We start from the raw sequence: 26,741 nt of genomic DNA on the forward strand, positions 1-26,741 counted from the left end.
CAAGATAATAACCAAAAACAGCAAAATTTCCTCAAAATTACCAATTCAGGGGCAGCAACCCAACAACCGATTGACCGATTAATCTGAAAATTTCAGGGCAGATAGTTCTTGACCTGATAAACATTTTTATCCCATGTCAGATTTCCTCAAAATGCTTTGGTTTTTGAGTAATAAGCCAAAAACTACATTTTACCCCTATGTTCTATTTTTAGCGGTGGCGGCCATCTTGGTTGGTTGACCAGGTCACGCCACACATTTTTTAAACTAGATACCCCAAAGATGATTGTGGCCAAGTTTGGATTAATTTGGCCAAGTAGTTTCAGAGGAGAAGATTTTTGTAAAAGATCACTTTAATTTACGAAAAATGGTTAAAAATTGACTATAAAGGGCAATAACTCCTAAACGGGTCAACTGACCATTTTGGTCATGTTGACCTATTTGTAGATCTTATTTTGCTGAACATTATTGCTGTTTACAGTTTATCTCTAACTATAATAATATTCAAGATAATAACCAAAAACAGCAAAATTTCTTCAAAATTACCAATTCAGGGGCAGCAACCCAACAACCGATTGACCGATTCATCTGAAAATTTCAGGGCAGATAGATCTTGACCTGATAAACATTTTTACCCCATGTCAGATTTGCTCTAAATGCTTTGGTTTTTGAGTTATAAGCCAAAAACTGCATTTTACCCCTATGTTCTATTTTTAGCCGTGGCGGCCATCTTGGTTGGTTGACCGGGTCACGCCACACATTTTTTAAACTAGATACCCCAATGATGATTGTGGCCAAGTTTGGTTTGATTTGGCCCAGTAGTTTCAGAGGAGAAGATTTTTGTAAAAGTTAACGACGACGGACGACGACGGACGCCGGACGCCAAGTGATGAGAAAAGCTCACTTGGCCCTTCGGGCCAGGTGAGCTGAAAAGGTTCTAATTGTCATGGATTTCAACAACTGAAAATACCTAACAGAAAAAAGTATTTTAATCTCTCAAAATTTAGAATCTGACCATTGTTGCTGATGTTTATATAGACATAAAGTTCATTTAACAAATTAATTTTGTCATTTTGTAAGTTTTTCATCTTTAAACAATTTAACTAATACATTTACTCAAATATTGAGGGTAGCATCCACAAAACAAAATCCTCTTCTATCAAAGAATCAGACATAAACATCTATTAATAAGTCAACAATAAATTTTCCCCAAGTTCTATTTTTGTAACAATTTTCTATTTTTAGTGGCTGTTATAACATTTGACGGATCATGTAGTTCAGGATTCCACCATTACGGAAATACACCAGTTCTACCTCGGTATCAAAACGTACTTTAACTTGGAATGTTCTGCCATCACTTAGCTGAAAATAAAATAAAAATGATTTTACTATAGATTCTAAGTAACAATAGAACTAGTATAAGTATTTGTTTAGGGGCCAGCTGAAGGACGTCTCTGGGTGCCTGAGTTTCTCGCTACATTGAAGACCCATTAGTGGCCTTCAGCTGTTGTCTGCTCTATGGTTTGGTTGTTGTCTCTTTGACACATTCCCCATTTCCATTCTCTATATTATTGTGCATAGATATTAATTTTTTGATGGCTTGATGTAGAATTAACTTTATTTTTTTCAACTGGACCACACTCATTTTATGATATAAAACCAGCCCTCTTTAGATGTATTCATTGATTTTTAAGGGATATTAGTTATTTTGATATCATGATGTTATCTATCATATTATAGACTAATGTTTTGACTGCTTTAGATTAGAATTCAATATAAAGAATGATTTATTTACAGGGGTACACAATAGGAGTCCTGAGTCAATGGTTGCTGCTAGTTACATCTACACATTATTTTTTTCCAACTATAGGAATTTGGTGTCCATAACAATGAGGGGCCTGATGGGTTATTTTCATTCTTAGTGATCAGTGCCTTTTCGCTATCATAATTCGTTTTTCTAGATTTTTGTTTAATATATTTTCATGATCCGTGATGATGCAAATTTAATTTTTGTGAATTGTGATTGACAAAAAAATCCTGAATTGTGATGAGACCTCCCTATCAGGAACCCTCAACAATCAGTGATCTCCATGGATGAAAATTTAACGATGGAGGAACTTTCTCCTGGAAAAACTGTTAAGGTTCCTACAAATTTTCTTGCTTTTTTTGGAAATTGTAAAGGGGTTAAAAATACGGTATCGGTGAAGAGGCTATTTATATATTTTTCAACATAAAAGAAAAATCTGTATTGTCACAAAGATTTCCACCAAAAAGTGCCCTTTTTAAAGGATTGTGCTCTCTGTGGTCCATTGCCTATAAGTACATACCTTAACAGTAGTATTTTGACCAGGCTGTATATCTGCTGGTATTTCTATTGTGTACGACTCTTTTCCTGTTAATCCTAGTGAAGTAGCATCCTGGCCCTCTAAATACTGACATGGTATGATACCCATTCCTACCAAATTACTACGATGGATTCTCTCGTAACTCTCAGCAATCACAGCTCTAATTCCCTGAAATTACAAAGTTTGCAATATCATTTAAACTGTAATGTTTGGAATATTTATGATAAATATACATTTTCTTATATTTCACCAGTAAGATAAATAATGAAAAATATCATAATGAAAAATATCATATCTCATAAATTTGATTATCTTTAATTTAATACCAGCTTAGAAGCAACATCAATCATGAATAACGAAATTGATCAAATCCTCAAATTCAAGCATAAATGAAAATATTGTAAATTTAGAAATTATTACGATGTTTTATTATTGTGAATAATGCAACAGTTATAAACACAATAACTTAAACTCGTATTTTGATTTTTTTTGTTTATCAAATAGGATTTTTACTCAATATTCAAAAAGTAAAATTGCATTTTAGTATAATTACATTAGATGTATGTTTCATTATAATACGTTATTCTGATTGGCTAATTGCACATCACATGTTATTCCGTAAGCAGTTGCATGAGACAATAACATTTCATTCATGATGACACGAGGTCCCACAATAAAGTGCACAGGTGAATTTAAAAATTTAACTTCATGAAAATCGTGTTTTTATAATCCTCGCTAAAAAATGTAATTATAAGTATTGAATGCTTCTTTTTGTAACTTTATAGGGTTGTAAAAGCGTTGACCGTGCATACATTTTTAGAATGAAGCGCTTCCGCGCTTCATACAAAATGTACTTCGGTCAACGCTTTTACACCCCAATAAATTTACAAAAAGAAGCATTCAATTCTTAAATAGAGCGACAAAATTACAATAATAAATGCATGAATTTATTTCTGAATTTACTATGAACTAAAAATAAGTAACACAAAAAATATGAAAATCCAAATTTAAAAAATAACTTACAAGAATCCATGGACCTTTGGCTGCCCAGTCTCTTGATGATCCTGAGCCATATTCTTTTCCAGCCAAAATTATCACAGTTTTATTTTCAGTCTTGTATCTCTGAGCTGCATCAAAGATGTCCATCTGAAAATAGTATGTTGATACACATCACTGTATTTTAATACATACATGTATATTAAAACATTTTATCAAAAAAAACATCATAAAAAAACCATTTAGACTTCCAGAATTATGTTTCTATACATAGACATTTGCCTCAAGGTTTGTTCTACAAGTCAAGTAAGAATGTATAAATAAAATTGTGCAACATTTCTACACAATTTTCTAAGGCCAGAAAAAAAAATAAGAGCAAAGCTAAGATTTACATGTTCCTAAGCCATACTTTATTGATAATCAGATGTTAAATAAATAGGGAATGTGTCCATATAACTTTATAAAAGGAAATAACTAAAGATAGTAAGAGTGATGCAATCCAAATTCATACTGGAGTCTTGTGGAAGTAAGCACGTTATTTTTGTTTATTTACATTTGGTTGAGGCAAACTTAAATAAGAGAATGAAAACATAGAATGCAGCTATAATTTCCATTTGTAAAGGTTTCAAAAAGTCATAACTCAAGGACAATAAAAGTGATACAATCAAAAATAGAACTTGATCTGTGTTTTGTGGTAATCAGCATTGTGTATAAGTTTCTAAACATTTAGTTGAGGCAAACATAAGTTTGAGAACAGAACCCAATTTCAGGACGTACAGACAAGAGTAAAACTTAATGACCCTCTGCTATATTGGGGGCATAAAACACATTATCATTTTATTTTTAAATTTCTACTGTTGACAAGGACTTACAGTGCCTCAAAGAATAATGTATTTTTTTTCTGGAACAGCTTGAACTTATTTATGTGTATGTTTATTTACCTCTTGTCCTGAGGGTAAATGGACTGTCCTAGCTCCAGGTTTACCAACAAATTTATTAACTAATCTAATATTTGCAAATGTCCCTCTGGCCATAACATCATCATTACCACGTCTGGAACCATAGGAATTAAATTCTCTAGCTGTTAATCTGAAAAACAAAATATTGACATTCAATTCTCTAACTGTCAAAATCGTAATGAAAAAAAAAACCAATTATCAAATGATACACAATTATATTCTATATTCAGATGATTGCAGAGTTATATGCTTACAGGACTGTACCTTATTATTCTTATAATTCAGTTTCAAATTGTCTAGCATTCAAGATGTTTCTAGCAATAATATAATGTCCTTAAGATACAAGACATAAAGCTGACAAGTTTTTATTAGTTAACTTTGCTTGTTTTTAGCCATTTTTCTTCCATAGCTATACTTAGATCAATTGGTAACATGTAGAGCTATAGACCTTTTCACAAAAAAGATTTTTGAGCTTTCATGAATAGGTCAACATATATATAATTTATTTGTAGCATTTGTTTTTTTTTAAAGGAGTCAACAGTTTATTTCTAGTTACATTTACTTTCAGATCTCTAATATTTCTTACCCTTTAAATTGTAGGTCTATTTATAGATTTATTTACTTTTTAGATCTCTAGCTTAACTCACCCTTTAGAGCCTAGATATCTGGCAGCTGGACTGTTCCTAGCTATACTGCCAGCAGGGGAGATATGGTCTGTTGTTACAGAATCACCAAAATTTAATAGAACACAAGCATCTGTCACACCTTCCACAACTGGAAGATCTTTACCCTGTAATTTATAGAAATGTTTTATTTCCAATCAGATTCAAATATATCATTGTGTACAAGTATTCTGCAAATTTAGGAAAAACAAGAATGTGTCCCCAGTACACGGATGCCCCACTTGCACTATCTTTTTCTATTTTCAGTGGACCGTGAAATTAGGGTCAGAACTCTAATTTGACATTAAAATTAGAAAGATCATATCATAAGGAACATATATACTAAGTTTCAGGTTGATTAGACTTCAACTTCATCAAAAACTACATCAACCAAAATCTTTAACCTGAAACTGGACAGAAGAACGAATGAACGGACAAACAGACGCACAGACCAGAAAACATAATGCCCCTCTACTATCGTAGGTGGGGCATAAAATCACTGAAAAAAGTATAATGTATTATAAAAGAGAAGCCAGTGAAATTGAAGTGCAATATGTATGTATAAATATTATATAAATAAATCATTCATCCAATCATCAACATAATTGTCTATAATATTTTACAACAAAATAAACCATGCATAAAATATTATCTCCTAGATGAAATTATCTAGAACATTGATGAAAATTGAGGTACTGTGAGTACAGAACATGAATTGATCCTCCTAGATTTACCCAGAATGCATTAGATTCAGAAATGGATAATTGGTAACTGACTTACCATTGTTTCAAAGAATGGTGGTGATTTGATATATGTAGATTTATCATCCCATGGATATATCATCCCCTCAGGGGCCTCTAGACTATTCCATCTGGTATTTCCTTTCTGTAATAATAAAATTAAAAGCTATGAATAAGGTTGTTAGATGGTCAACAGGTCAAATTAAGAGTTCATCTGTGTAAAGAGTTGAAAGATACCAAAGGGACATTAGAACTCATAAGTAAAAAATAAACTAACAATTTGGTCTATTTGAGAATGAGTGAATTTAAAATGTTAAAGAAGAACAAATTCAAATGTCAGGGTGTTTTGACTTGTGTCTATCTTTAGGATGTTCACCGAAGGCATTTTACTACCAAAATTATCCCACATAAAATATCAATGCCAATTTAAAAGCATTGCACACAGCCATGAGACTTTTTATTTATCAATCATTGTTGTCTTTTTAAGTACTTTTTAGGTAAGACAATGCTTCATTGGAAGGTATATATTCCTAGGTTTGTAAATTTTGTTTTTGCAGTTGTTATTTACCTGTATTCTAGAATATACATCATTGAACATAGATGGCACCACTACTGCTTTTTCAACTTCCTGTATCTGACTCCTTGTTGGCCAGATGTCATGCAAAAATATTGGTTTACCTTCAGAGTTTGTTCCTGCAATAAAATATATCAGATCAAAAAAAAATTCTCAGTCTTAATTCTCACTAACATCTTAAATCCACAATGTCATCATGAAAGTGAGACACCTTTTATGTTACCATGCTGAAATATGTCTGCATAAACTTTTAATTGATTATATATAACTGTACATGTAATACCAGGCTATCTTTCTACAAAAGTACAATTCATTAATTTTTTCAAAGAACTCTTGTCATCCGAATATTTGAATTCTTTAGCTTGTACTATTCTCTGATAAGGGGGATGGATGAGCTCTCACAAACATGTGTAACCCTGACACAGTCTTTATGTGTCTGTCCCAAGTTAGAAGCATATAGTTGTCATGTCTGTCATATTTATTTTTCTTAAATTGTTTTGTTATAAATTAGTTTGTTTTCTCAATTGCAAAGATTCAAATTTTTCAAGCAGATCATACTGTACGGATTGTTCTCATTGTTGAAGAGGTTATGATTGCCTAATATCAATTAAATCTAGTTCATTTGAACTTTGGTGAGTAGTTTTCTCATTAGCAACCATACCACATCTCCTTATTTTCAAAATAATCAAACTTTACCCAATTCACATTTGAATAGAACTCTTATAAATTCCAAAGATGTGAGTTTCTCACTAATAGCATTCCCTGTTTATGACAAGGATCAAATTTGACCTACCTAGAGGTTCTGTTTCAAAGTCTATAAGAACAGTTCCAGCTAAGGCGTAAGCTATGACCAATGGAGGTGAAGCTAAATAATTAGCTCTTGTCAGAGGATGGATTCTTCCTTCAAAGTTCCTGTTACCTGAGAGAACACCACATGTTACCAAATCTCCCTGAAAAATGTAAAAAAAATATTATTTAACAGATTAGTTTTCTTCATTTCATCCTACACAATGTAAATACAATAATTTGATACACTAATGAGTTTTCTAGAACAGTTGAGAAAAAACATGCAACAATTTTTCCAATCAATTGTGTCTACTGAATGTTGAAGGGGTGAAAAAAAATTAAAAAAAAAACCAAAAATTTGTATAACAATTTAGAAAACCCAGCAAATTTAGGGTCATATATTGCTTGGGATTTTGTCTTTCTTTTGAAAGGTAATCTTCTAAGTGAATGGTAGGCTGAGAGAACAAAATAAAGGAGAGAGAAACTGATGGTAAAAAGTCAAACTAACCTTCTCTATGGCTTCCCCAACCTGTTCTGGTAATGGTCCACTGTTACCAATACAAGTCATACAACCATACCCTACCACTGAAAACCTAAAATACAAATATATAACTTATTTCGTCTTTGTTTCATACTAGAAAATTATATATCATGTTTTGATAAACACTGTTTAAGGATGTATGGTTAACATGCAGGTCTATGTTGGATACTTGTCTCATTGGCAATTATACCATATTCTCTTATTTTTGGTATGTTTTTTGGTAACCCATTTTGTATCAAAATTTAACATTTTTCTTGTGTAATTAACCAGCTAGAATTATCAAACTGTCCATTTTCTGATTTAAAAAATTTCATATTTGTTATTGTATGGCCTTTTATAGCTGACTAGAGAGTTTGTGTTTTGGTCATTGTTGCAGACTGTACATTGACCTATAGTTGATTAGGTTCTCATTCTCCTGACCTTAAACAATACCTGTATATAAAATTGAGAATGGAAATGGGGAATGTATCACAGAGGCAACAACCCGACCATAGAAAAAACAACAGCAGAAGGTCACCAACAGGTCTTCAATGTAACGAGAAATTCCTGCACCAGGAGGCATCCTTTAGCTGGCCCCTAAATGAATATATACTAGTTCAGTGATAATGAACGCCATACTAATTTCCAAATTGATGACTATATCTGATATTAAATTTTTTAAACATCTTTTGTAGTAAATTTGTTAGTCTTTATCTTTACTCACCCTAGTTTTTCTAGATATGGAGTTACACCACTATCTCTGAGGTAAAAAGTCACAACTCCACTGCCAGGTGACAAACTAGTTTTGATGTATGGCTTTACTGATAATCCTGCTTCTATTGCATTCTTTGCTAGAAGTCCTAAAAATAAAACAAACAAAATATATTTATATTTAGAAAATGTCAATTTCTTCAATTGTTTAAATTAAAATGAATTAAGAACAGAAGCAATTTTCTTTCAAGATCTAGGTGTGGTCAGATGGGGCCTCATTGGCTGATTAAATTAAGTTATCAAACTACAGTATTGCTAGGCTAATATCACTGAGGTCTTGAGCTTGAATCTAGCACTTGTCAGGTGTGTTCCACTCTCAATTCTAATTAACAAGAATTGTCAGTTTCCCTATCGAAGGTGGGTTTGTTCTCTGATGGCACTCCAGTTTCCTACACCAAAAAATAAACCAACTGCACAGAAATAGCAATCAATCAACCATGTCGTATGTATTCATGCTTATTTTGTCATGCACTTGGGACTGCACTTAGAATGTAGAAATTGATTTAATAACTGCATGCACTTGAAACACTAGATGTAACAAGACAATACAAATAAGTTGAATCTTATTTGTGAAGAAAAAGAAGAACAGGTATTTTGTCAGATTGACATGGTCCACTTGTTCTTTTGTAGATAACTTTATTGTATGACCATGTCAAACATTTATATATATATTCTATACAAAGGGAGGTTACTCACCTGCTCCTAACATGACTGATGGATTGCTGGTATTTGTACAACTAGTAATTGCTGCTATGACAACAGAACCATGTGACAGTGTATACTCTTTGTTTTCAAAGACAATTGGTACAGTAGTGGATTGTTTATCTGACGGTATTGCAAAGCCCTGAAAGAAAAAACATTATATTTTTTTCTTTTAGCATTGTTTAGGTTATTGTCTAAATGATATTAATCCTTTCATTCTAACATACCAATGTTTGATTTTCAAATACTTTCAAACCTGATACATATTAAATATATTTTTGTCCTGAATATGTTAACAATAGTTGCTTCTTACTGATCACTAATTGATATAGACATTTTTTCCTACATTAATGGTAGGCATTTTACCCTGAAATTAACAAAAACATTTTACTGTCGATTTTAATGAATAAAAGTGACAAATGACTTAAGAAAACAGCAAGGATTTAACAAGGAAACTAAACATGACTTGTTTTGATGTATGGCTTCACTGATAGTCCTTCTTCAAACTAAACATGACTTGTTTTACATTGTCTTATCGGGGCCTTTTATAGCTGACTAAGCGGTATGGGCTTTGCTCATTGTTGAAGGCCATACGATGACCTATAGTTGTTAATGTTTGTGTCATTTTGGTCTTTTGTGGATAGTTGTCACATTGGCAATCATACCACATCTTCTTTTTTATATTGTAAATATTTCATTACACTATTCTGTTGTTTTTACCTTAAAGCTAACTTTGTTGTTGAGACATTGTGTAAAGTCAGACTTCATGTCTGTGACAGCCACTTTATCCTGAGGTCTCTTTGGTCCAGAACAGCAGGCTCTCACTGTTGACAAGTCTAGCTCATATATCTAAAAAAAAAAATAAAAAAAATTTACACATTTAATGATCTTTAACCATAAAAAAACTTTTTTTTGTAATTTCAGCTTTAAATACATACATTTTTTAAAAGTTACAAATTGTATTATCTAGAAAAACAATATTAACACAGAATCATAAGTTCTACGCCCGTTTACCTACAAAAATAGTCACAAAAATACAGTTTCTTTTTCTCATATAATATCTATGAAATTAAAATATTTCAAAACTTTTTTTCAAGAAAATATGAACTGACTCCTTCATGTTCTAAAGAGGGGTAGATATGTGCTAGTTATAAGTTTAATGTAATACCTCTATAGATATATTTATAGAGTTATCTCCCTTTACTGTTTTGTAACACCTAAATCTAATGTAATACCTCTGAGAACATGGGATCTTCAGCTTGATCATTATAGTTTCTGAACATTGTAATAGATCGTAGATATTGCTCTATAAACTGGATCTGTTCATTGCTTCTCCCTGAAAAGAAGATCAATTTATAAAGTTAATAGAGTACACTAAAGTCAGAAATTCGTGCATTGTTTTCATTATAGTAAATATTTAAACCATATAGGTATCGCAAAATTAAAAACAAGCACTTGCGGTATGCAGTGTTCCAGCTAGCATGAAATGGAGGGGCGCCGCGCCCCGCCCCCGAAATTTTGCGCCCCTCTGCCTTTTTTAAGCGCCCCTCTGCCCTTCTGATGCGCCCCTCTGTGCCCTTTTGAAAAAGGTTTAAAAAACGATCTTTTTTCCTCATATCGTCGCCATTTTGTTGAGTTCTTTATACACACACTTTATTAAGACAACATATTTAAATTGTTGACACTTGTTACCTGTAGATAATCACCTATTTGATTAGAGTCAATTACTTTATCAGGTGAAATTTACGACCCTGTCTAATCCCTTTGCCCTGAAGCATCAAACATCCAAGTTAAATGAATTGATTTTTTAACACCTGACGATGCAAAATAGAATTTATAAAATAAATGTGAACGATGTTCATTTCTATTGTATTTGTTATTTATAAAATAACGTTCATTAAAAAAGAATCATTCCAATAGTATCAACACGCAAAATGCCGACGAAAAAAAGAAAAATTGACCAACTCGAAAATGACAAGAAGAAAATATGGAATACTTGCCGGTCTATTACATCTTTTTTCAAGAATAATGACCATCAAAGATAAAAAAAAATGTAATTCTTTACTTTTATGAAAAATTTAGAAGAAAAAAGGTTTCTATCAGATATCGCAATTGTTCTTCTATTGTGAATTCCCCCGATTACGGAGCACTCGAAAGTCCAATTTTTTATATTTTTTCTTGGAATTGAAATCCGTTTTGACTAACTTTAAATACGCTCAACAGGAAATATAAGGAGATGCTTGCTGAATTGATAATAAACTTTCAAAGGTGAATTAATTTTTTATTGTGCCGATTACGGAGCTCTCGAAAGTCCGATTTTTGTATCAATTTTCTTATTGAAATCCGTTTTGATAAACTTATTGATATTATTAGATGCGCTCAACATGAACTATACTGAGATGTTTGTTGAATTGATCATAAACTTTCAAAGTTGAATAAACAAACTTATTTGTTGAATTAATCTATTTCTCAAGATCGAAATATTAAAAGACAATTGTTTCATCATAGTGACACTCTTATTCAAATTCACAACCAAACCTTCACAATTTTCAATGTAAAGTTTACCCCACTCTCCCTATCTTCTTTCAGTAATAATGCTTTCTCAATGGATTAATTGAAAATATAACAGTTAGATTTAAGGATACTGACACAATCGATCAGTTGGCCATTTCATTCACCTTGTCATAAGGATAAAAACCTATTATCTATGTACCCTCTTGTTGCAAAACTATTCAGTGTTGCAATAATACAACCTCTCAGTACAGCAGAGGTGGAGAGAATATTCTCTCAGGTCAAATTGATAAAGACAAGTCACAGGGCAAACTTGAAAACACAGACATTAACAAAAATATCAACTGTAACTTAGATTAAATTATGATAAAACTAAATTAAAAAAAATTCTTGATTAATGTGTGACAACCTTCTTCAAAAAGAAAAACAGAAGACTGGTCAATGTTGTATAATATTTATTTGCATTTGAACTCTTCTTTGAAAAAATCTGTAGTTCTGAATGAGAAATGAATATACATGTAGTAATGACTATCTGTGCTCTCAGTTTGATTTTAACTTATATGTTCTAAATAAATATTTTTAAACTTGTATTGATAGTATAGAGTATTTAACTAAGCTACATGCTTGCTAAAAATATGTCATTATGTGGGTATATAAAGTATTTGATTTTTTTCAGTGAGAACGCGCTAAAGTGCCCTTTTTTAAAAACGCGCCCCTTTTTTTTCAAATCCTAGCTGGAACACTGGTATGGGCTTTGCTCATTGTTGAAGGCCATACGGTGACCTATAGTTGTTAATGTTTGTGTCATTTTGGTCTTTTGTGGATAGTTGTCTGATTGGCAATCATACCACATCTTCTTTTTTATACTTAAAATAAAATTGTTTTTATGTAATATTTCCTGATATCACAATAATAAAACCTACATTTATGATCAATTGTTCACAAATCGCAATAATAAATGCTGGCCTCAAATAGCCAACAATACAGTATAGGTTTTTCTCATTGCTGAAGGCTGTATGATTGCATGTTCTTGCTTACATCCATTTCATTTGCAATTTGGTGGATAGTTGTCTCATTGGCAATCATACCATATTCATTTTTATATGCAAAATTTTCAGAATTAACAGTATCTACAGTAATTATGCTTTTTAAAACTATTAGTTGCAGCTACCACAAGCAGAGCTGGTCTTAGACAGTTTTTGTCTTCTATTTAGAGCCTTTTGATTTTGATGCTCTCGAAGGATTTATAATTTTTCACTTCCAAACTTTTGACAATTTTAATTCATCATAATATAAATGCAATACTGACCTGTCTGTAATAAATATTCCAGACTTTTATTATCAATAGGGAAGTATCCTACAGTAGCCCCGTATTCAGGACACATGTTTGAAATCGTAGCTCTGTCAGCAATGGATAGCTTAGAAACACCAGGTCCAAAGAATTCTACAAACTTCCCAACAACACCAATCTGCCTTAAGTGCTAAAATAGACAAAGTGTTCCTTCAATAAATTGTGGCCAGATCAAAGATGTTCCAGTGTGTTCTCTTAACAACATGCAGCAGATATTAACCCTAGACATGTACCAATAACGCCTAAAAGTTTCAAAAACATTCTTCAGCTGTTTTCTGCTCTTTGGTCGGGTTGTTGTCTCTTTAACATATATTCCCCTTTTCCATTCTCAATTTTATTTTTAATACAAAGTTTCAATGGCAGACACTTGCTATAAATTATCTCATTTTTGGCAGTTAACATTAAGACTCAATTTTTGTTTCAAGATTTGTGAGCATATATATATATTCTACATTCATATGTATACCAACAGATAAATGAAATGTTCTTTGACAAGTAATAGAAGCTTTGATCAGAAAAAAGGGAGAGACAGGTTATGTACTGTAAAACATGAAAATAAGTAAAACAATATAAGGTCCCTTTTCTTTGTTTGAAAAAAGGCATAATGCACCTGTCCTAAGTCAGGAATCTGATGTACAGTAGTTGTCGTTTGTTTATGTAATATATATAACTGTTTCTCGTTTCTCCTTTTTTTATATAGATAAGACTGTTGCTTTTCCTGTTTGAATGGTTTTACACTAGTAATTTTGGGGCCCTTTATAGCTTGTTGTTCGGTGTGTGCCAAGGCTCTGTGTTGAAGGCCGTACATTGGCCTTTAATGGTTTACTTATTTTAAAATTGTTATTTGGATGGAGAGTTGTCTCATTGGCACTCACACCACATCTTTCTATATTTATATAATAGTTAAAATACTGCGGACTCTTTTTTCATTGGATACTAATTTACATGCATTTCTTGGATACCAAATTTCCATAGGCATGTATGCATGATTCAACAAAACCACAAAATCAAATGTCAACAAATATGTAAGTTTTCCTAAATCCATGAAAAATCGGTATCCATGAAAATAAATGAGACAACAGTATTATAATGTGTAATATGAGGCCTTGTTTTCTTAACATATATTTGCTTCTTCTTGACATTCTTATAAAGAGGTGTTGTCTGCTCAAACATTTTGATTGAAACATTACCTTTGTTATTGTTAAGACAACATCAGTTGATGTAGTCATTTGGTCAACTTCTCCGGTCAATTTGTAACCAACAACTTGAGGAAGCACCATACTAATGGACTGGCCTAACATTACAGCTTCTGCTTCAATTCCTCCAACACCTACAAAATAAAATGTGCAGTCAAAATTGTATAACATGATGTCCATAAAATTAAAGGATTTACAAGTACACATGACATGGTACAGTTTGAATGCCAAAAAAAATAAAGATATGAAACTCAGAAAGAACAGTCAGAATTGAAAATTTCATAGTTGCATAAAAAAATGGAGTTGTCAATACTGTCAACTCTGGCCTGTTAACATTTGTTGTTTTTATAGTGATTAAGATGATAACACAATGTTGACTGTTGTACCCCTATTTTTGACATGTTTACTTATTGTGTCTGTTTGTTTTGTTCACACATTGTTGACAATGTAATGGAATTTGATGCAATGGTCATACAAGTGAGAGGTTTAGCTAGCTATAAAACCAGGTTCAATCCACCCTTTTCTACATAAGAAAATGCCTGTACCAAGTCAGGAATATGACAGTTGTTATCTATTCGTTTGATGTGTTTGAACTTTTGATTTTGTCATTTGATAACGGACTTTCCTTTTTGAATTTTCCTAGGAGTTTAGTATTTTTGTGTTTTTACTTTTTACATGACTGCCTAAATCCCCGCCATCTGGTGCACCGCAACCTTCATGTTCATTGTTAGAAAACAATATATACAGTTGTCAGGCTTATGTCATTTGGTAGAGAGTTGTCTCATTGGCACTTGTACCATATCTTTCTTATTTTAATAGGAAAACGGTGGCCTAAATCCAGTGTCATATCAAGAGGAATAACTTACCCCAGCCGACAACTCCTAAACCATTGATCATAGTTGTATGAGAATCTGTTCCCACTAAACTGTCTGGATACAATGTCCCATTATCATTAAAAACAACTCTGGCAAGGAACTCCAAGTTAACCTGATGGACTATTCCTGATCCTGGAGGTACGATCAACATATTCTTCAAAGCTCTTGCTCCCCACTGAAAAAGAAAAACAAACGATACTTTTATGAAAGTGACAGCACATGATTCTCTTACTTATTATTTTGACTTAGGGTCAAGGAACAGTAAATGGGCTATGTCGCAGATTTTGCTAAAAAATTGCATACAACCTTGGCTTGTTGTACTACAACTGAAAATCGAAAAAAAAAACATTTATCTCTTTTATCATCTGAAAAATTGCAGATTGATTTCAATTAATATAGGTGAACATTTGTATAGAAAGCACATAAAATCGGCAAAAAACCTTCTAAAATTTGTCTTAAAATCACCAAATCTCTAATTCTACTCCATAGATTTTTCTTAAAAAACTATATATTGTTGACACATACATTTCTGTTTTAATGATATAAAATAATCATAGGGTCACCAACTTCGTTTTTTGTCTAATAATTAATTTGTTACCTTAACGTCAAAAATCAACGTTTAACGGCCTGTAACGCGATAACGTTACGATTATTTTGACGTTTTGTTGGATTTTTCACAAAGAACGCAACTTTGAATGATGGATACAGTAAAAACGAAGTCGATGACCCTATCTTTATTTTGCATCATTATAACGGAAATTTATGTATCAACATCATATAGTTTTTTAAGAAAAATCTATGAAGTAGAATTATAAATTTGGCGATTTTAAGACAAATTTTAGAAGGGTTTTTGCTGATTTTATGTGCTTTCTATACAAATGCTCACCCATTTTGTAAGAATTCAATCAGTAATATTTCAAATGATGATTGAGATAAATGCATTATCATTTCGATTTTCAGGTGAAGTTCATTGAGCCCGAGTTGTATGCCAAATTTTACTGAAATCTAAGACATAGCCCATTTACTGTAACTTGACCTTAAATGAAACATCTTGAATATTCATGCAGTGTATAATTTTTTGTCATGTCTCGTGAGACTTGAATATTAGTACATATACATTTAAATTACAATGTTCCAATAACAGAAATTTCAATGTTTAAAATAGGCTGCACACTTTTGGTGGTTTATAGCACATAGAAACCACCAATTATCAAGATATTTGCATTAAGTTTTTTGTGTCATTCAGTTGCTGATTTTTTTAACATGTGACCCACATATCATTGGTAAAATAATATTCAACTGACTATTTGAAATTAATTTTTGTTTATCAAATGATTGGGTTTAGTTGCAATAATATATTGCTAATTTTCATTCCTTCATGGGAGTATTTTTTTTTTGCTTTCATTTACCTTATCTATAGTTCAATAGACAACCTTAATTTTCTACTCACCTTCAAAAATACAAATCTTTCTTTATTTCTTGTAAATTCTAATTCCTGATTCTGTTCTAAAGCATCAGCACTGTAAAAAAGCAATATAATTAGCATCAATAAAAATCAATTTGTACATCATTTTATTCACTATCAACATTTTATTAACAATTAACAGTGTGTATATCAGATGAAACACAAATTTTAATATTATTGACAATTTTCATTTTAAAAAGATTTTCATTGAAATTTTGAGATTTTCTTTAATTTTCACCAAAAAAATACTTCTTGAAAGTGGATGTTAAAATTTAAGAACGCCAAAGATGTAATAATGAAATGACAAAAAATTTAAAAAAGAAATGCAAAATGTAAAAAACAAAATTAGCGGAACAAATAGCAGATAAGTTCCCTTTAGCATGTATATATTTGGACAGCTGTCAGAAGAAACACATGTATCATAAAATTATAATTTCAAGGTACAGAGTAGGTTTTTGTCCCATAATTAGTTTACAACTGTCAATAATTTTACCTGGCTAAGTCTAAGTTCATGTTATTGAATTGATTTTACCAGATCAAGCAGAACATAAACAGATATTTAAATGTCATTTTTGTAATTTAAAGACATTCTGTTTATATAAATCCTCAAATAAGCAGTCAAATCACAAATGACCAATTCAAATTTCAACTATATATGTATATATATAACTTGAGTAGATATAATTTCTACAACCTACTATAATAGACCTTTTACATTATATATAAGACAAACTTTAAACATTTATCTGTTCAAGTCGTGCTAAATCGGGTCAAATAATAAGAGTTATAATATTATCTGACTTATGGAAAACAACTTTTATACATGTATATATACAAAGACAGAATAAAAAAATATGTAAAAAGTCAAGGAGCATCTTCATTGAAGATAATGAAATTTTAAACAATTCAGTACCTTGAGAACAGTCTTGTCAGTATATATGACAATCAAACTTAAATTTACCAAACTACTGTGGATTCATTTATCTATATGGGTATCAATTTTTGTGGATTGATGAAAACTTGCACTTTTTTTTATATTTGATTTTGTGAATTTTCCAATCTCTGTTTACCAAGCCTATAGAAAATATTTATATAAATTAAACATTAAACTTTGTGGTTCACAACAATTGGTATCCAACAATTAATTATGAATCCACAGTTTTCATCTTCTATGAAGATATTTCCACAGTCTTCTACTCAAATATTATATAAAAATATGACAAATTAACACAACAATCAAACACCTTGTAACTATGGCTACCAACCTAGATGTTTTGTGGCCATGAAATGGACAAATTTTATCAGAGCAAGGACCTTCACAGTTCAAACATTTGGGCTGACCTCCTCCAGGATTAGGGGAGAATCTCAAAGTACTGTAAGGAGAAAAAAAATCTTGAATTTTACAAAATAATTTTTTTTCACTCACATCATAAAATCTTAAATATCTATTGATATTATCATGATTATTCTGCTACTATAAAATCATTTTATACACGAAAAAATTTGACACTGCATATCAATATTCAATATTTGTCATATTCAAAAGAGTTTCAAAAACTAAGCATGATTATAATACAAATTGTAGTCTCTTGTTTCTTTTTTCTTTTGTTAATAAAAAAAAATCAGCATAAATAGATATAAAAAGCTTTATTAGATGATTATGATATAAGTATTGAATTAAAAAGAGGCTTAATCACAATTAATAACGACACAAAGAGGGTCTACCTATGATGTTAATATGTGGGGCTATACTAGGTTACTCCCCTTTGGTCATAAGGTCATGTTTAATTATTGACTCAGGTCACCAAATGGTCACAATTAAGCAAATAATTTTTTTTTTTTTAAATGCGACATTAGGTTTTGAAGATGCTGAGGTTGAATTGAACGAGGAGATCATTTTTTAAAAGTTATTATCAGCAGCTGACTATATACAAATATTTAAAAAAAAAATGGGGGGGGGGTATATATTTGTCCATTTATGGACAAAACATTCTCACCTACCAAAGCGCCATTTGAAAATAACAATTATGCGGGACAAGTTATTAAGAGATAGAACATGCAAGAAATGGTTAAATGTGCAGGTAGGAATTTAAATCAGAAATAAAAAAATACAAAATTGGATTTACTTAAAGGAAAAATCATGTTTTAACCATTTAAATTCGGAAAATAAATGATATTCAAGATAAGAAGCAGCCCCTCAATAAAAACATAGAAAATTAATTAAACATATTTTAGTCTAATGAAATTGTTTCAAGAACTATACATATCACAAACCTCAATCATTAGCATACTTGATTTGAATATTATGTCTGGATTTGTTGCTTCCCTAAAGATTTTCTCAGGTTGAAATCCTAAGTTTTTTTCAGAACAACACTTTTTTCATTGAGTTAGATATATTAGATTTTTCCAAAAGACATGATTTTTTTCAAAAGAAGTTTTTTTACAAAATGTACTTTAATCATGGTAATGGAGGACAAAGGTGCAATTCAATTAACTATTTCAAAATCTTTTTTTTGTAATATTTTCAAAAATGTTCACCAAAGCAAAGTGCCTGGTTCATGTAGTTAGAAACCTAAAACAATTGAAATTCAACCAAGGACATGACATTATTTGCATTATTGCAAGTCAGGACTGAGAAATTACCCAAAACCCTTTGGATTCTAAAACCGTGAATATTGTATCTATATGTGATAAACTGGTTATAGAAAGGAAGATTTTGGATGGGTAACTATACATAATATATGGATTCACTGTACTAGCCTAATTATAAAATGTATACCTCCTTGAGACGTCCACCTGAATGGAGTGGTCAATAACTAGGTCAGCTGGACAGACAGGGTTGATTTTCTGTGGATCACCGCCAAGTCTTTTCACAGCATCTCTCATAGCAGCAAAATCTACCACTGCTGGTACCCCACTGTAAAATATAATTTACAAGATTAAGGTTGACATTGAAATTATTGAATGCTTCCCACTAGACAAATCAATTACACTAGAACAGGGATGGGCACGATTACTGACAAATGTAATCGATTAATAATCGATTACATGTAGGTATTTTGTGCAATCGATTAATAATTGATTACTCAGATTTTTGTATGTAATCGATTGCAATCGATTACTTTATCAAAAGTAATTACATTACTTTTCGATTACTGTCAATTACATGCTTTAAAATTTAAAAAAAAAATATAGTGAGTTATACACAATTATTTTGCTTAACGTTTGTAATTTAGTGGAAATTTAGAACTTTACCTAAAGCATTTAAAACATTGTATCTAAATTATAAGTTGACAGTTATCATCTAGATGGAATCTCTTACTGAGGATCAGAATTATTATAAAAAATCTTGAAATTTTGACTCTGCACATGAATTAGAATGACTTGGCATTCCATCAATCACTTATTTATATGTTTAAGGTATTTTCAATACTTTTGCATTTATACTGAATTTAGTACGCTTTTTGGTTTTTATTCATTAAAAGCAGGTATATTTTAGCATATTTATTTACAATGTTGGAAATTTTCTCTAAAGAAAATATAAAAAATAGAATTATTAATTAGTTCAGTTAATTTTAAAAATCAAAATTTATAATTATAATGACAGACATGATTTAATCCTTTTGTTGGATAACCACCCCAATTATAGGTTATCAAACTGCCAATGGAGTACAATTTTATAACCTGGGGCAAAATAACATATAAATCTCTTTCTTAATTAGACAAACAGTAATTGAAATAAAAACAAAGTATGTGTCTAATCAGGAACATATATATTAGATATACTGTTCCCGGGTCTAATATAGTGTTTAGTAGACTTTGATCATCTGATTAGTAAAGGCAAGAAATTTTGTTAAGATTTTAATTCATTCTCTAATAAAACTATACACAGTATATATTTATAGTGTTAAAGAGGGATACTTGTATCTTTTTTTGAAAAAGAGTTTCAATGCAAAGGCATTGGTTCATTGTTTAAAGGATTGTGTGTACCTCCTTACTTTTCATACATGTATATCATAACATTATAAGAAATCAACTGTTTATCTTTCCTAAGCTTACATCTTATTGAAAATTATGCTTTTAGGAAATCTAATCAAATAAGCTTACTACTTTAAGGAAGTTCAAAACTAAACTTAATACACATTTCTTATTTTAAAACTATTTTTTTATTTCAAATTTATTTTCTTATTTTAAATCTATTTTCTGACTTCAAATTTATTTTCTTATTGTGATATACAAGGAGTTGACTTATTGACAAGCACATAAATCCATATGTTTCAACAGCTAGATATAAAGTAAATTATGGTAGGGGATCTGGGTGAGCATAACGAAGCTTGAGACAATAGATAGAAATATCAAGGCATCTGATAAACTTTCAAGTCTTATCAGACTACTTCAAAGTGATGTATGTTTTCATTTAAAATAGGTTATATTTTCATCAAACTATTTTACTAAAGTAATCGAAATGTAATCGAAAGTAATCGATGATTACATCATGATTTTTGCTGTAATCGATTAAATTACGATTACATGTAATCGAAAATGTCTTCGATTACAGATTACTGTAAAAAATATAATCAATTACAATCGATTACGATTACAGATTACGATTACCCCATCCCTGCACTAGAACATACCCAAAACATAGTCAATCTGTGACTGGATGAAGGAACAGATGTCTTATTTTAGCCTGAATTTTTAGTATTTGTATTGTCATTTGATAAAGTCATACTGATTATAATGTTTTTTTCTGTCTTCAAAATCTTTCTGTTTGAATCGGTCCCGGTTTTCTTACAACTTTAATCATAAAGTACTTGTAGACTCAGGTTGACTGACAAGTGATACTGTAGCTTAGCTACTTAGACCACTAACAACTGAAATTTTGTTTGAAGCAAGCATTTTGTCAAAACCTTTGCATTTTGTCCTTTACTTACGTGAAATCCTGTAAGATGACCCTGGCTGGTTTAAATGGAATTTCCACATTTTTAGTCTGATTTTTCTCCCAGTCTAGAATATGTTCCACATCTTTCTGTAGTACCTGAAAATCATCACAGTTCCTGATGGCTGACTCCAGTAGTACTCGGATGGAATAAGGAAGCTTTTCTGAAAAATAAAAACTTGAATATCATCGTTATAAGTGTTTCCTTTCACAAAGAAATTGATTTGAAGGATATCTTTCATAATTGAACTGAAATTTTGATGCAGTGACATCTTTTCCCTCTTTAACATGTTTAAGGCTATGATCTCACAGCATGCACAATACATGTACATTATATCTCCAAAAAAATTTGGGGGATTGCAATTGATTTTTCAGCTGTCTTAAAAAAAATACAATCATAGATGACTCCTCCATAAATGCAATAACTTTGTAATCATAATACTGTTACATGTAGATTCATCATTACTTGTGGGATACCAGTTTTCATGGGTATTGCTGAACCTCAATATGGAGTCTTCAAAATGTATTAATTTGCTCTATATATAGGATAATATATGACAGTCAGGGGTACTACTTGTACAAGTATTTTTTATTTACTTGAAGAGGACAAACATACAATGAACATGATAGAGGCTTTGCAGTGACATGAATAAAATGTAGTAGTGTTGTTACATTTAATTATACTCACGATATCTAGGATCATTTAATTATACTCACGATATCTAGGATCATTTAATGCTGACAGATTGAAGAATTTGTAGTCTTTGCCTCCAATATTAGCTGTTTGCACCAAACGCTGGAAGGGGTTTTCTGAGGAAAAAGTTACAAGATATGGTTTAATATGTGTTTATAGGCATGAAACCACTTTTTAGTTGTGATTTGTTTCTCATCCATGAAGTGGCAAAACTAATTGCTGATAAACATGATAAACATTTGTTGGTTTATAGTTTAACTTGAACATAAACTTATCAAAGATTTTATTTAGATTATGCATACAACTGCAGTATCAACTATCACTAAATAATGCCTTTTAAGAGTCTCTTCTGTTTTTCTTAAATTGATTATAGCACTGTAGACTGAACATTTTTTACGTTGAATAGAAAGCAGGCAAAATGAACAACATTCCTAAAATATCATTAAAAACATTAAATCATCGATCATATACATTGTACATAGATTTTTCTATTACATATAAAAATTGATATTTTTTTACATGTAACATGTGTAACATGTTCAAATGTATGGTAAATATCTGTTTACAGGGGCGTAGCTGCCGTTAGGCACTATAGGCACGTGCCTACACATAATTTTTTCACAATTCATTTTTAATTAAAAAAATAATAAACAACATTATCTGTAGATGAACGCCAGTGAAGTTGTCAAAACTCTTTGATTATCGAATGTCAGGTGTACACTAGCATCTCCTCCTTAGTGAATGGAATATTGGATATAATTGAATGTTTTTATATGATTTTACCTTATATAGAAACTATAAACTAGAACTTTGGTCATTTGTTGGTACTGATCATTTCACTTCTATGAACAAAAACTTGAATGAACCAAAACTTAGACACATGATTTTTGTAATTAGTTGTTGTTAGTTTTCAACTAGTTTACGACTTTGTCTTCACCCGACCTACAATCAAACCTTTGCCAATGTTGGTCGTCCGTTTTGCCCACCGCTTTGCAGGATGTATAAATACGCAGTCACGTCTGGTCAGAATGGGGACATTAAATCCGATGCCTAGTTGTAGAGAGAATGCCACTCTTTGAGGAGTTCGTATTTAGTCTACTGAAATGCATAATTTTTGCTCCTATCCAATGCATGCCATTTTCAAATTTCCAGACATTCGTTCCGTACGGCACCTATTACAGGACCTAGCTCCCTGTTGCATTTATTGTAAAAAAAAAAATTTTGTCCTGAATTTGCATAAATATTTGACACTGGATGTTTAAAAATCAATCAATCAACTAGCTTCCAGTAATTTTTAGTACTCTCAGATCTGCGTGTGATGACCACAATTATACAAATTTCTAAGCAGGTAGGGATTTTACAGTAGAGGATATAAAGACGTATGAATTCTTGAATTTTGTTACGATAGTATGAACAGATCAGAACTTTTGGATTAGGCATCGACTATGTGTGTATGTGTTTGTGTGGCTTGGGTGAAGGTTTAAGAATCAAAAGATTGATGGTTGATGTCTAGCCAAAAGGATAGTTTGATTATATAGTAATATCAGTGTAAACGACTTGCCTAATTTTTTTTTATGAAGGATCGTCAATATGTACTATAAATTAAGTTAAAGGTATATATCAGTCAGAACGGGATAGTCTTAGATATGAAAATACCAAACAGGGTGTACTGCCGCAGTTAATTAAAGGGAAACGCTGATCTATGCTGGGCAATGCATACTTTGAAATATTTATTTTTTTATTCCCGATTGTACTGCGTTTTTCACCAGTCAGATGTTACGGTAAATTATTCATAATTCTTCGAACTTTTTATCATGTATATTTTAATTTCCATGATTAAATAACCAGTAAATTTAATATTTTGTACATAAAATTTTGCAACTAAAACGCTGAAAACCGTTTTCCGTCCGGGGGCTTCGCCCCCCTGAACCCCCTACCAGGGTGCCAAGACCCCCGGCCGATTTGTGCCTACAGTTGACTGAATACCTAGCTACGCCCCTGGTTTAATTTGTATTCCCCTAAAATCAATGGTTTACCAATACATGAATTAATACTCATAATATAAATAATATTACTAATATAAAAAATAAGTGCAAATAAAGTAAACTATGTTCATATATATGAAAAGTATGTGTATACATAGAAAAAAACATGTGCAGATATTGAAAATTATGTGGATTCATGTATTTAAACATATGTATGTATTTGGCAGCTACGGCGTTCCATAAAGTAGTCTCTTTAGCAAAACAGCGTATGTCTATAAGATCATGTGTAGCTTGTGCGAACAAGTTAATAACTCGTGCGCACAAGTTGTATTTTTACCAATTTCAAAAAGGGAAGGTTGTGATTTTTTTTTGACAATCCCATTATATTTCAACATAAAACTCACGATTTCCCATGGCTAAAAACTGGTTTCCTGTATCCCGATGTTTTTCTATCCCGAATTCCCGATTTTTGAACAAGGCAATCCCAATTTCCCGTTGCTAAAATCAGCCAATCCCGGCGTCCCGAAAAAGGTCTCCCCCCCCCCCCCTATATAGACATTTTGTTGTATTTTTCAACTGCAAAATAGGAAAGCAGACACTGTAGCAACATGTATTATTTCTACAGTTATGATGTGACATGTACAGATAATCAAAAGGACTGAGACTCACATCATGAATTATCAAAACAATAACTGTGTATGATTTTATTCTTATTTAAGTCGACATCTCCTAATCTTGTATATTTTAAAGACGACCTATTTTATGACCTTGCGATTGTTATAACAGGATCTTTGGAAATATGGGTTGACAGGTGATAGGAATATATACAAAAATACGTGGAAATCTAAATGTGGATAAGATGAACTATTGTGTCTACTATAAAGGAATAGTCTAATGTTTTCTTTATAAAGAAAGGCAGAAATATAGAAAATTTTAAAACCTGTTGTGGTCGCCATTTTCACTTTTGCTTCCGTCACGTGTGACATTGTCAAATGAATAAACGCAAGACTTCATTTTATCAAATTCTATTCTGGGAATGGTAAGTACAAAAACCAAAAAAAAAAATTACAGAAAAACAGGATGAAATTTAGATTATCAATTCAACACTTTATCTATTCTACTGTATGCGTTTTCTCAGTTCGAACTTTTATAACTTTATAATTACATTAGATGCATGTTTCATTATAATACTTTATTCTGATTGGCTAACTGCACATCACGTGTTATTCCGTAAGCAATTGCATCACTCAATAAAACTTTTCATTCATGATAACACGTGGTCCCACAATAAAGCGCTTCATACAAAATATACTTCGGTCAACGCTTTTACACCCCAATGAATTTACACTGAAAAGAAGCATTCAATTCTTAAATGATTGATTGGTTGATTGATTAACTGATTGATTGGTTGATTGATTAACTGATTGATTGGTTGAGTAACTTGATGATTAATTGTGTTGATGACTGATTGGTTTGATAATGATTGAATGATTGATTGATTGATTTCTTGGTTGGAAATTTGTTGATCAATCAATAAATCAATAAATTAATCAATCAATCAACCAATTATTCAATCAATTAATTAATCAATCAATCAATCAATCAATTACTTAGTCTTTTTTATGTTGTGCTTTATGTAATAGTGTTTGTACCTGGGTTTTTTTAACAATGCATTGTCAGTTTATTTTCTATTTATGAGTATGAATGTCGCTCTAGTATCTTTCGTCCTTCTTTTACCTAATCCATTGAGGAATTTGTTTTAATGATTTATTGATTGATTTGAGTTTAGTGCTATCTGTTTATGGGTATGCCACATCTTAATTTTTTTTTATCAATTATAGGATATCGATGATTGATCAGTCAGAGTGTCGAAATCATCGGGATTGGTAATTTTCCCGTAAGTGAACGTGGTAAATATTATAGAAAAAAACTACAATGTAAGAAAAACTATCAGGAAATAACGAATGAGCAACACGACTTCCACACAAACTTGATTCGGGTGTTGCTAAGCGGCGGAAACGGAAAACGGAATACGGAACAGAAACGGAAAACGGAAACTGAAAGAATTTAATTGACATTTCAGTTTTCTCCTTGGTTAACTTATCTGCATAGGCATGTTTACATTTACATTTCCTTTTTCAATTTTATGTTTAAAAGAAAGAAAACCAGAGGTATAAATTTGAAATAAAAGATTTTGGAGCATAAAGTATTGAAATAATTAGTAGGACATATATATCATGGTTAGACTATGATTTTGAAATACAAGATCCCATGCTAGATCATGCATACGTCGTTTATGCGATTCAGTAATCTGTTCGACTTATCTTATTAAAAAAGGTGAATAAGTGTCAATAAGATAGAAATCCAACTGCACAAAAATAAATCTACATATGGCCTTAACAGATGGACATTGCCCCGGATCTCGATTCTATAGATAGGCTGTGAAGTAATACATTTTGAGGGAAAATGCTTCGATTTTTTTCTTTTGTTTCATTTTTAATTGTCTTGAATTTTGATGTGGTGTTTCTTGTTGCGTTGTTCAGCATTAGTGATTTACGTTTTAACTTTTCGTGTATATAATGGAAAGAAAACTAAAAATCCGGAAACCTAATGCCGGGACAATGATGTACGAACATCAACCGATAAGAAAATCCGGAAACTAGTATATAATCT

At 31.3% G+C, this 26,741-nt stretch overlaps 2 protein-coding genes across 3 annotated transcripts in view; one reads left to right on the forward strand and one right to left on the reverse strand.

Annotated features, from left to right (window-relative positions):
- Positions 1 to 26,741, forward strand: part of LOC134718656 (uncharacterized) — a 137,998-nt gene that overhangs the window by 49,149 nt on the left and 62,108 nt on the right. The window lies entirely within an intron of this gene.
- Positions 927 to 25,063, reverse strand: LOC134718654 (cytoplasmic aconitate hydratase-like). Of its 2 annotated transcripts, XM_063581304.1 has the most exons (22): positions 25,009 to 25,063; positions 22,107 to 22,199; positions 21,385 to 21,553; positions 19,230 to 19,367; positions 17,716 to 17,823; positions 16,436 to 16,505; positions 14,977 to 15,160; positions 14,105 to 14,244; positions 12,873 to 13,044; positions 10,288 to 10,388; positions 9,773 to 9,901; positions 9,047 to 9,194; positions 8,304 to 8,439; positions 7,568 to 7,652; positions 7,067 to 7,223; positions 6,268 to 6,392; positions 5,740 to 5,844; positions 4,945 to 5,087; positions 4,280 to 4,427; positions 3,366 to 3,488; positions 2,325 to 2,510; positions 927 to 1,359 (listed from the first exon to the last, which is right to left on the reverse strand). In XM_063581304.1, the coding sequence occupies exons 1-22, from the start codon at positions 25,052 to 25,054 to the stop codon at positions 1,249 to 1,251; spliced, it is 2,817 nt and encodes a 938-aa protein (XP_063437374.1). In that variant the 5' UTR covers positions 25,055 to 25,063; the 3' UTR covers positions 927 to 1,248. The 2 variants fall into 2 exon arrangements, with proteins under 2 accessions (XP_063437374.1, XP_063437376.1); XM_063581306.1 differs by lacking the exon at positions 17,716 to 17,823.

Source organism: Mytilus trossulus, chromosome 5 (genome assembly GCF_036588685.1).
Source record: "Mytilus trossulus isolate FHL-02 chromosome 5, PNRI_Mtr1.1.1.hap1, whole genome shotgun sequence".
Classification (NCBI taxonomy): Eukaryota; Metazoa; Mollusca; class Bivalvia; order Mytilida; family Mytilidae; genus Mytilus; species Mytilus trossulus.